The sequence below is a fragment of the Lepidochelys olivacea genome (assembly GCF_965140295.1).
Source record: "Lepidochelys olivacea isolate rLepOli2 genome assembly, chromosome: 9".
NCBI lineage: Eukaryota > Metazoa > Chordata > Testudines > Cheloniidae > Lepidochelys > Lepidochelys olivacea.
Genome location: NC_140419.1, coordinates 88,185,549 through 88,197,784, shown reverse-complemented (window position 1 = coordinate 88,197,784; position 12,236 = coordinate 88,185,549). Strand labels below are relative to the sequence as shown.

General features: G+C 42.6%; 1 protein-coding gene across 1 annotated transcript in view; it reads right to left on the bottom strand.

The window, feature by feature from the left end:
• Window positions 1-6,552: 6,552 nt before the first annotated feature.
• The window catches only part of TENM1 (teneurin transmembrane protein 1), a 535,025-nt gene continuing 529,341 nt past the window's right edge, over window positions 6,553-12,236 (bottom strand). Inside the window, exons 34-35 of the mRNA XM_084638540.1 lie at window positions 12,009-12,151; window positions 6,553-9,588 (exon numbers count right to left, since the gene is read on the bottom strand). Coding sequence (XP_084494666.1) covers window positions 8,830-9,588; window positions 12,009-12,151 — 902 coding nt within the window. The 3' untranslated portion in view covers window positions 6,553-8,829. The remainder of the gene's footprint in view (window positions 9,589-12,008; window positions 12,152-12,236) is intronic.

The window sequence follows — 12,236 nt, the reverse complement described above, 5'->3', positions numbered from 1 at the left end:
CACCGTTGCCTTTATCTACGGGCTGGGGGAAATTGGCTGCAGTCTCTCTGTCTCCAGTGCACTGGTGCCTGATCACCAGCTCCGACAATTGTGGATTCAGCCTCTCTGCCATACCCTGCCATATGCAGCCAGTGGGGACCCACTGCTTTGTATACACAGCAGGGCTTTGCCAATGTCATGGCGCAGGGCTGACGTGGTGGGTGGGCCTTGCACTGGAATGAATTCCATTCTGTGAGGGGGCTGTTATACACCACACTTGTATGGGCATGGCTGATAATTAGACCAAGGAGCCACAGTTGCCAGCTTGTTGAAAGCTTCATTTACATACACGGCTAAATGCCTTTGTTTTCACTCAAGACAAAACAGATTCTAGGGAGTGGACATAGACATCAGATAAGCAGCATCAGAAGAGCCCTCATTGGCATAAAGAAACTTCATTCCTATCACATTACCATTTGATAAGTTGTTCCATAACAGCCTAAAATAAAAGAAAATATTTATTTTAAAGCACAAAATTTTCCTTATAAAAGTGACTAAATGTACCACCTAAACCTCCAGACATAGAGCAGGTGTCACAAATCCATTAACATTTACAGTACTTGTTTAGTTTGTCTCTAAATTATTCCCAACTCTCATTTAAGTTGAGCCACCCTCAAAGTCCTACTTTTAATGTAATATTTTATAGAATGCTTGTGTGTGTGTTGTTCTGTAGCTACTCATTATATCAATGCTTGGCTGAAAAGTTTTTCTGACTTAATTGTTTTATAGTGTGGCAGATCTGGACTGATATACTTTTCAATAAAATATTTAAAGTTGTTCTTTCATTGTTACATAATTCATCAAAGACATCAGGCACACAGCAGATGAGGTGCCCATTAAACAAGAACATCAATGGATGAAATTGTATTTTTGTTATTTCTGTTGATTGATCCTTTCAGTCTGTGTCTGTGCCTTAAAGATTTTACTGCTGGCTGCTGTTTTTTTGGCTTTCAGCACTCTTCCTCATTAGCTCTTTCTTTCCTTTTCGGCTCCAAAGCTGCCTGCAGTGCCCAACATGTAACAGCTTGTGCCAATATAGAAGCCAGAGTAAAATGTCAAATTCTTGCCTCAGCAACATGCCCACTGAGCTGCTGCCCTGTTACAAAAGCGACAATGTGATGTAATTTTAGCCACAGTCCCTCAATGCAACATAGTATTTTCAGCTGGTCTCTCATGGGTCAGGACAGTCAAATGCAGGGGCAACTTACTTGAAAACATAATCTTAGCAACAATCCCTAGCAGCTTCAAGCTTGGTGCTAAATTAGGGAGATACATTGGCCAAGGGCCCCAGCCAGCTACTGCTGTCTATGCAAAACAGCTGATGACTTCGATGGTAGCATGTGGACCTGAGCAAACCCTGTGTCATAAGAGCAGTGTGAGACATGCTTCTGTGATGTGCAATGGACTGAAAACGAGTCTGCCGATGGCTGATGCTAGAATTGTCTAGTTCTTTTAAAAGCTGCATAAACTAGGAGAGAAGCGGCATGCTTTGGTCAAGCTGCAGGCGTTAGTTCAAGTGCTGCTGTGAACTATTAAGAGATTACTTCTTGGTGCTGTTGTCATTGCCTGCCTCAGTAGCATTAGCTGGAAATAGGGACGGAGCCTTCAGGTTCTATATGGAACAACAGGGCCGTATTTTACACCCTATGACAATTAATTTGTCAAATAACTGTATTTACTGTCGCAGCTCTTGCGTTCTGCATTTTGTGACGTGTCTAACCCCAGAGCCTTGTACCTGTCCCTCACCACTACTTTCTTTGTTTTCTAGCAATACACCCACCATCCCTTTGCTGTCTCACTGACCGGTCCTTCCTCAGGCCCAGCTCGCTCAACACCGTCTTTTGTTGCATCTCCCCGTGACTATTAAGCATACCAACTGTCTTGGTGCCCTCAGCACGCTCCTTAGTCAGGTTATGCCCCCTCCCTGTAGGCAGGTTCAGTGGAGGCATCTGAGCATCACCTACTTCAGGCCATGCAGTGTGTCTTGACAGCTAGGGCTACAGTCAGTAAAGGATTTAGGTACCTAACTGCAGGCATGTAAAACCAAGAACCAGGCTCCCTTCACTCCCACTGGATGTCACACAAACCTCATGGAGCTGCCCCCTCTCCCCGCCCCCCACAGTCCCTGACCTGCAGGTGCCTCTGGCCGGGGCGGAGGGGGGAAGAGGAGGGAGTTCTTGCTATCCCCGCTTGTTGAACTGATCCCTCTGTGACTAAAAGTAAGTAGGCCAGAGAGCGTGCATGTTCATCACGCGATAACCTAGTGGTTCTAGCATTCACCCAGGCACACGCCTTCCCCCCAAAGTAGCACAAAGTGGGCTTGAGAGCGCACCCACATCAGGGTAGCCTATAGCTCAGGGGCCAGGGCACATACCTCAGTGATGGACGATCCCCCCCGCTTCTCCCCCAGTAGCCCTGGGCTCCCAGGTGGGGCCCCCTAACCACAATTATGAGGGCATCTCTCCCACCTCCCCAATCAAGGTCTCTTGGTAAAAGAGGATTGGCCCCTAACTCCAAAAGGGAAGTTACAGCTGAGAATGGCACGTGGTGAGCAGGATGGGGCTTAGCACAGCCAGTCAGCTTGGCCACTTCCATTAGGCCAGATGCCAGCTATGCTGGCTTCTGTGAAACCCATTCTGATGAGTCTGTCACATAGTGAGGGGAAGCAGAGACGCTGCGTAACTGTTAATTTGGGGGGAAACAATTTAAAGGTGGGGGGGCAGCAGAGGTGACGTGGGGTAGTCAGGTTCCCCCCCATCAGCCCTTTGCATGCTCCCCAGCTGTCCCCTCCCCACTTTTCCCCTTCACTTTCCTCTCCCCAGCCCTGCTGCTCCACCATAAACCCCCGGCAGGGGTGCTTCCCACTCCAGCCCCTGGCGGGAGCACTCAACATACCTGCAACCTGGCCAGCATGTTCCTGCCTCTGCCTGTGCTGGTGCCCTGGGAAAGCCCAAGACCCTCCTGCACGTGGCACTGCCTAGGAGGTGCTGTGCCATGTATATGCCAGCTGCCTGGAACCCTGCACAGGCACGGGGAGCATCTCTGCCCCCTCAGCTAGCCGTGGAATGGGGAAAGTGCTTTCCAGCCCTTTTCCACCCCGAACCCGCAGGAACTGCAGCAGCCCCGCCACCCCTGAAAGCCATGGGCTTGCCCCTCTGCTACCCCATCAGGCTCTGGGAGCATGGGGCTGCGCCTTCCCCAGGCTTTGTGTCTGAGGCAACAGCTCCTTCTGTTGGGGGCGTTCCCCCCTGGTTGAGCCACCCCTGGATGGACTTCATGGCTGCTGAAGCTGGTGCAGAGCCCAGCACTTGCGACTGTTTCAGAGAAGGTGGGTGTGGCTCTGCTGATTCATGTGGTGCCAGCAAAAGCCCTGATCCAATGGCCCTGCCTGGCCCCAGTGTGCTGGCCACCTGGACAGCCCCTCCATCGAGAGCCCTGGGACTGAGCCATTTCTGCTGAGCTCTTGGGACTGTGATGGCTCCACCCTGCAAATCCCCCACCCTGGCCAGTGCTGGTGCATGCCTGGCTGGCAATTGGGGGCATATGCTCCCCGCAAGGCCCCCTACATTTGTTGCCTCTGAGCATAGGCACTGAACTCTGTGGCTCCCATTGCTTTTCTAGGTGCCTCAAAGTTAGGTGTGGTAAGCATCACCCTGTCTGCCTCTGTTTCTTTGTAAAATTAGTCCTCAGTGTTAGGCTGCACTGCACCTGCCCAGAGGCAGACACTTTACCATTCCCTCCGTTCGCCTTTTCTTAATCACTCCATTGCTTCAGGAAATCTCTCTTTACCCACCTATCTCTGTGATGACACATCCGGTCCCTTCCCCGTCACTTGTTACCACATCTAACATAGTTTTTCCCCCCACCATACTCAACTGCTCTTGGTTGAGGAGTCCAGGAAATAAGAGCTGCTATATTTTGATCAGTGAATACCTAAACTGGGCCAGTCTTCCCCCTGCCGGTTCAGTTCTTGGAGTGCCATTAATAAGCATTTTGCTCTCTCACTGATGAATTGGTGCATGTGTCCAAGAACTGTAGGGTGTGGTTTCACAACCAGGTTTTAATTGTCAGTGCACCTCTGTGGGTCAGAAATACAATTACATTTCAATACCAAAATTTACCACTTACTTTCATCCACAAATACTTTTGAACCCCCTCCCCCTTTTCTATTAAATGGCTCTTTACTGAAAAGTTAAAAAAAAGTTTTCGTGCATGAAATAATTAGAATGGCTTGAGAGTACTTGGTGTAAGCAAAGAAAATGTCACACCGACGATTAGTTTGCAATTTTATTTTTTAAAAATGAAATAGTCAAAGTACTTCTTTCCTCTCTTTCAAATATCAACACATAATATATTCACTTTTACTATTTACAACATGTTGTTATGATGCTGTTGTAGAAAATGCATGCTTCTGGTCTGAAAACCAGAGCAAAATGCAACAGACCATTAACTGCAGCCATAGAACAAATAAACCTGTACAGTATCCAGTCACTATTCAGCCACAGGAGTTAGAGCAGGAATAAAAAATTGGAATCTAGTGTTTCCTAGCAACAAGGCTCAGGCCATTATAACACAATTTCTGTAAGATTAGAACCTCTAACCGTTCGGTAGAAACTGAAGCTCTTGGCATACACTGTAAACATCTTTACTTTTAATGAGAACGCTAAAGAGAAATATGTTTTTGACATATACTGTGTGCTATGTTTCTCTTTCTCTTCTATTGACACTTTTGCCAGAAGAATATTAAGATTTCAGTGTTTTACCATGGTTCATACAAGTAAAATAGCATCAAGGACACAATCTGACATACTAACATTTATTAAGAAGTTAAAGTCCACCACTAAGTCTAAGGAAATATTGTAACTGGCAAACACATTTTCTTGGACAAATAATGTAAGATGACAAATGCCAAGACAAATCCACAGTAAGTTGAACTTGAATAACTATCAGTTTCTGTTGAGAAGTAATTCCTCTTACACACAGTAAGCTTTTGACCTGACAATGCTTTGTATAAAGGACAGGCTTAAGTAACAGTCAGCATTTTATTTGTCTCTATTTGATGGGAAAAAAACATTGTGGCAGTCTGATCTGAATGTTGAAATGTTAGACTGATCAATTATGCTGATATGAATTCCGCAGAGCAGACAAGCATGTTGAAAGGAAGCTGCAGATTTTTTTCCTCCTTACATACTCCAACCTTTCTCTAGATGCCTCTCTTTATAACATTCTAATCTTAGGCTACTGTACGTTGGCTTCCAATAACATTAATCTCTGGTAGAGTTATCCTTGTAAAAATACCTCTTTAGAACACTTATATGGGTTGCCTTCCCCTCCCCAGGACAGTGATATAAAGAGGGCTTGGTGAACGGGAATAATTGCAGATCTAGAAAAAATAAAACTTCTGAAAGTGCATGAAAACATGATTTAAAAAAAAAAAGACAGCTACTAATTAGCATACAACTGAGAGGACATTAAAGATCTCTAACTAAACAGCTAGAATGTGTACACTGAGTTGCACATTGTCCAGTCTGTATATATTTGGCTATGTTCTACCTATATATATATATATATCCATATATATATCTATATACCTTTGAAATGTTCTAGTTTTCTAAATCAACATGAAAACAAAGGAAACGTTATTTTTACACACTCTTGTTTTGCTGTGATAAAAATATAACATGTAGCGTCTCATGTTAGGTGTTTTGATACAAGATAGCGTGCATTAGTGTGTGTGTGGGTTTTTTACTTCTAGAACCAGGTTCCAAACGCAGAATGCAATCATCAGTTTATTGGATCTGAATGACCACAAAAATGTTGCATGTGATTTTTTTTGTTTTGTGTTTTTGTCATTTGGGTCTCTAGGCTATAGTGCAAAATTAAAGAACAACTAAGAAAATTGGCTTAGTCACTAAAAAATAAACAAACATGGAGACTGAAATATTCCCTACCTCGATCTGACATTGTTCTTGAACAAGATGGTTTAGATCTATTCCTTCACTGAATGGTGCCTGTGTGTGTAAGTATAACTTTGGCCTCCAGTGCTCTTGTATTAATAAAGACATGTAATTCTCTTTAGAAATGCTATTGTATTCATCTAAAAATGACACTGAATTTTTATTTTTCTCAATTTTATAACCAAACATGATGAAGACATGTTCTTATGCCATCAGAATACAGGGCCATGTAATGTCATTTGATTCTTTATACATCCATATTTTCATAAGAAACACTGTCCAAAAATGTATCTTAAATTTTCTGTGCATGAACTGAAAAATGCCAAATCTGCTTTCAGAGACAAACTTATAATACATTTCACTCTATGACCTTTTGGCATAATAATGAGAATAATAATAATCAAGGCAGTATTAAAAACCACAGGTGTAGGCAATACGAAGTGCATTTCCTGCATATAATACAAATATAACTTTAAGAAACTAAAGGCACAAGCTAACTAAATATGTATTACATACTAGAAATGCACAGTTAAAGGTAATTTACTATTAAGCGCTTCAAATGTTTGTTTATAATGGATATTTAAAGCAGTTTGAAAATGATACATCATTAGTGAATTGCAAAAAAGTATAATTGGTTAAAATATAAGTAAAATAGACTCTAATATTGACATCTTGGATCAGTGATAAAATACATCATCACATTTATGAATGCACTCTCTATATACAGTTCATAAATTATTTTTTCATTGATTAAAAGAACATCAGAGGCTCAAGGATCTGAAGGTCCATTTTTAGACTGGTGTGGAGGTATTCAAATTCTCCATGTTTTTATGGGAAATTACAGAGATCAGAGCTATCAATACCAGACTTGGTCAGCTCCCAGTACTGTACGTTAGTGAGTGATGAGCCCAATCATAATATTTGGAACTGGATTTCAATCCAAATTTCCCCAGAGTTTGGGGTCGTGTGTGGATGGCATTCTTCGGGATCAGTTCATCACTGGGCCTGATCATGCGGCGGTGAAACCGGTCACTGACTTCAATGGAAGCAGGATTGAATCCATAAAGGGAGGCCCAAGTTGTGAAGTTAAGCGCTGGATCCAAACTTCCCCAAAGTTTGAAGGGGGATCAGACCTGATGTTCCAATTCAGGCTCATCTCTAAGTTCAGTACAGTTTGTTCCACTTGCCCAAAAACAAAAGAAAAAAGAAAACAGGAAAGGAAAAAAACAAACAAACCCTGCTTTTGGCAAAACTAAATACGAGCAGAGATGATTAGACTATATTTACTATGTCTATTTTGGTAAAAATGTGCAATAATGTCGCCATTAAAGATACATAGGTTCTAAAAGAAAATTCTAATCCCATCTGAAATTAACAAAGAAAATTTGCACACAATCCCCCACAAGACAATTAGGTCCTTTTAAAATGACAGGTTAAAAGAAGGATCATACACTTTGCTGTGAAATCACTATATTGACAGCTGCTGATATCCTGCAAAATTAAATTCCCACCCTACAACACTTTGCTATGTGCTCTGCAGATTGAGCCAAAGCGTGTAGAATCATTCCCAAAATGACCTACACTTACTATCCACACTTTGGTTCACCGAATTCTGACCCACCAGTCTTTTTCACACATCAAAATTGAGTCATACAGCATAATTATTAATGTGAGAAGAGGCTAAGGTGATGACAAAAAACTGATACGACTCCAATTTACAAATGAATCATGAACTGAAGAATCCCTGTCCAGTGAACACACAGGATACTATTTTCTATAGTGAGACAGGGCTTTTTTCACCCTCACTGGCACAGAGCGCATTTGCGAATCCTTCCAGTAGAGTGGCTTTAAGTTTTTCTGGGGGTCCACAGAAGTACTACTGGCAGAGATTGCTTGGGATGCACTGAATCAGGGCCTGATCTAAAGCTCACTGAAGTCAATGGAAAGACTCTTATTGACTTCAGGGGCTTTGGATCAGACCCTTGTGCACATTTCTGTCCATGTTTAGGGTGGTGATGGCTAGCTGTGGCACCTTGTGCAACACTCGGTCAGGAGGACATTCAGCCATCAGGCTTCTGTGCCTGGGGTTATGCCAGCAGAATCCAGTGTAACCCAGGTCTGACTGAAGCCCTCAGGGAGAGAATTATAGAACACTGCCACATGCAAAACTCGACACAGCATGACATTGATCTCTGAGAGAATGGGAGGAGGCTACTGATGAGTGAAGATAAATGTAATATGGGACAGCCATTCTGTGCTACCCCTGTTTTTCAGGTCTGGAACTTCTTTAGATCATAGTTGTGAAAAATGAAATGTGCTGATACAAGGTTCTAAATACAGTCCTTGCTCTTGTGAGCTATCCATTAAAGTCAGTGGAAGAACTCATGGGAGTAAGGACTACCCAGGTGAGTAAGGGGAGCAGAATCAAGCTCTTTTACCTTTTTAATCATCTGTGAGTTATTAAATTAATGAACTAAGAAGAGATGTATCTTCAAGAAGAAAGCAGAGCACATGAATTCTTAAATATTCTGCATGTATCTGTGATTTTAAACGAGAGCGGTGCCTTTCTACGTTGTGTTGTTGAACCATTTGAACTCTGCTTCTGAAATTTTGAATACTGCCACACAAGAACTAAAAATCTTCACTGTCATCTCTCAGAGTTAAACAAACAATATTAAAATACCATCTTCTGTCACATTTAAAGGCAGTTGGATATGTGTTTTCCTCTATATTTATATATACAGAGTTCTGCTCTAGAAAAACCAATACAATAAACCATTTTATGTTTAAAAACAGGCAGTCTTTGGTGACGCAAAGGCGGAGGTTTTCTTTGTTACCTCCTGCCTATTTCACTCTGTCTCATAAAGTGAATATTGTTGGCACTGTCAGAAAGTTCTAGATACTGCTCCACAGATAAAACAAAATATCCATCGTAGCCTTGTACCCTCCCAGTGCTTAAGAGCTGCTGTTTTTCTCCCTCTGTCCATGCCCTAATGCCTTCTTCCCCTTCTTGCAGCCGTCTTTGTTCCTTAGTCCAGGCCTGAGCTACTGCCCTCTGCCTGGCTATTTCTAAGACATGGTTCTTTTCTTCTTCAATGGTTGTCCCATATCGAACATTAAAGCACAAAGCACCATGTTGGAGCTGTATATCAGCAAAGCGTCTAGTCCTCCCATTTATCACAGAAGTCATCTGAGACACAGTGACATTGACGCCATTTTCCAAAATGCGCCGGCCTCCTGTGTTGCCTATTAGAGCCAAGTCTTCTTCCAAAGACCCCAGCTTGATGAAGTAGTGTGTATCTCGCCCTTCTATGGTAAAATGCAGGTTCTCAAGATAGTGAGCATTGTTGAGGATAGCGGCAATGCGCCGGCTATCCTCATTTGCTACTCCTATAATATCAGCAGTCACTATCCCATCTTTAATGGCAAATTTGATACCTTTTCCAAAAACAGAAGGAATGGCCGCAAACCTGGGTTGTTTTCCTCCTTCAAGACACCTCCCGTTGCTGTACCTGGGGGTCATAGGAAGTTGGTCCAAGGATATAAAGTTCCTAAGTTGTTTTTGCAGCTCACACTGAATGCCAAGGATAGTCTGGAAACATAAACATTAACAGAGTTTGAAGTAAAAGATTTTTATACAGTTCATTATAGTACCATATGATATCAAGTTTCTACTGATATCTGTAGTGCCTCAGACTAGGTACCAATCCTTTAAATTTGTCTGTAAAGTATCATGCACATCTGTGGCAGTGTAGCAACAACAAAAAATTATAGTAATAAACTTTACAGTGGCCTGTTTGTACTGCTTACGGTCTCTTGGTCCCTTTAGTTTCCAAGCATCAAAAGAAGAATCACATATTTGCATCTTCCTACACAGAAAGAAACCTTGGTGAAGATTCCTTATATTCTCCCAGAAATTGCTATTCTAGTGGTGAATATGCCATCTTGGGATGGGGGAGACCTGAGTGCAGTTCTCTGCTCTACCATAAACACCCTGGGTGACCTTGGACAAGTCACTGTGACTCAATTCTCTATCTGTAAAATGGGAATAATAGTATAGAAGAGAGGTTTTCACATGGTGGGGCATGAACTCCAATTGGGGATGGAACTATCAGGGCAGTCTTAGATGCTGGGACCTGACTCTCTGCCTGTCTCACTGCCAGAGCTGCAGTAGCCACCAGTTGGCAGTTACCCTCCTCTGCTGGGGTGGCTGGCACGGACTCTACAAAAGGGCAACCGAAGACCCACCCAGCCCCCACCTGACTGTGCCAGAGTCGCATGTGCTTCCATGGCAGGACAAAGCCTGTGCAAGGGAAGCAGATGGGGCTGTGCTGAAGGATTGTGGTAAGGAGGGGGCTGTGTCAGGCGGGGGGGAGGGGCAATACCCACAGGGTGCAGCCTTCTGACCCTCCTGACCCTACCCTTGAGCATCAGGGCTGGGAGTGGAAGCCAGGTCCCCACAGCTCCCTTATCCTCAATGGAAGGGTTCCCTCAGCAGGTACCAGGTCCCCCTCCTCTGAGAGGGGTGTGTGCATGAGACATGAATTTCTGAAGCAGAGTTCAGCAAAAGAAAGCATGGAACATCTGGGCTAGAATAATCCCATCCCTTAAGGATACATTTAAGATCATGAGGCACCAAAATACTACAGGAATGGAGGCCATATAGGTACCTAAGAGCTATAGATAGATTTAGTGCCCAATCCCGGAGTCCTTACTCAGGCAAACTCCCACTGACATTCATCCATCCATCCATGTTCTTTTATTGTGGCCATCCCTATACTATTTCTCCATCACCATAAAATCTGAGTAACTTCAGTGGGAGCTTTGCATGTGAAGGGCCCTAAAATTAGTGGGCCTGAGTCCTCACCTCTTTGTACATTCCATAGTTATTCACACCTGGGCCAAGTGAGTTTAAAATGCTGTTACTTCAATCAGGTAGCATGACTTTACATGACTGCACAAGGTGAGAGGCAGTAGAGAATCAATCCCTCCTGTTCTACCTTATTTTGTAAAACTGCAATGTTTTGTTAATAGATATTCAATAAGGATCAAATCTTGAATGTGAGTATCTGCCCGGAGAATAGCTGAGATCTGTATTGGTGCAATTACATTGACTACTAGCCATCAATTGCTGAAATGTGGCTAGTTCTGAGTGTAGTCAAGGCCCGAGGCAAGTTTGAGACTTAGAACTAAAAAAATAAAACAAAAATACCACCATCACCCTACTATGTTAAAAAAAAATCTGGTCTACCACAGAACATTTTTAGGGAGGAAAAGACTTTTAAAGATTTAATATTTTGATGTTTTTGCACTCCTCATTGTGGCATCATTCCAATAAAAGCTGAAGATCTGTTGATTTCATTTGCACTAATATTTCAGTAAGTATAAATTTATTACATGACACCTATAGCTTGTAGCTTGTTATATTTTCAAACAGGCACCTTCTTGCTTTTTACCCCTCTGCTTGGGAGGAGCACCCTGTAAACACCCGCAAAACTAATGCATTGTCCGCCTTTCAAAAACTCTCCTCTGCCATGAGATTTGAAAAAAAACTTCCCAATCGTTAGGCCATTGGTGTACTGAGGCCACTGCCTAGCATGCTTGACCCATACTGTCCCATTGTTCCTTTGTACTCCACGTCAGTGTGTCTGCGCCCATCTGTACTCTTTTGTCTTCTATTTAGATTGTAAACTATTTGGTGTAGGGAACATCTTTGTTCTGTTTTTGAACATAGCACAAAGAGGTATTGAAATTATGGAAAGTGGGGATCTTAAATGCTATGGTAATAAAATAAAAATAATGTAGAAGTAATGGACAAAAATGTCCTCAATTAATTGAATTGTTCTTCTCCTGAAAATCATCCCTCGGATCACAGTGGACTAGGCTTTTTATTAAGATCTGATTGAACATTTTTCTATGTATTTTCTAATTGTATTCTTTAATTTAGGTTTAGAAATAGTCCAGTTAACTAGCAAGCAGACTGTCTGCTTTTGTAGGCAGACTTTTGCTAACCTTTCCAGGATCCCACTCTTGGGTTTTTGTTTGAAGCTGTAAAAGTTCGTATGTTGTCTCCACAGTTTCTATCTCTGGTTTTGGAAATCCAGGAAGCACATTGTGTAGCTGGAAACCGAACAGCTCTAGCCAACTTCCAATGTCTACAAAACAAAATCAAAGCATTCTTAGCAACAATACTCTTAATTCTTGGGAAGCTGAATGTATTTTGTACTTTCCATTTCTAGA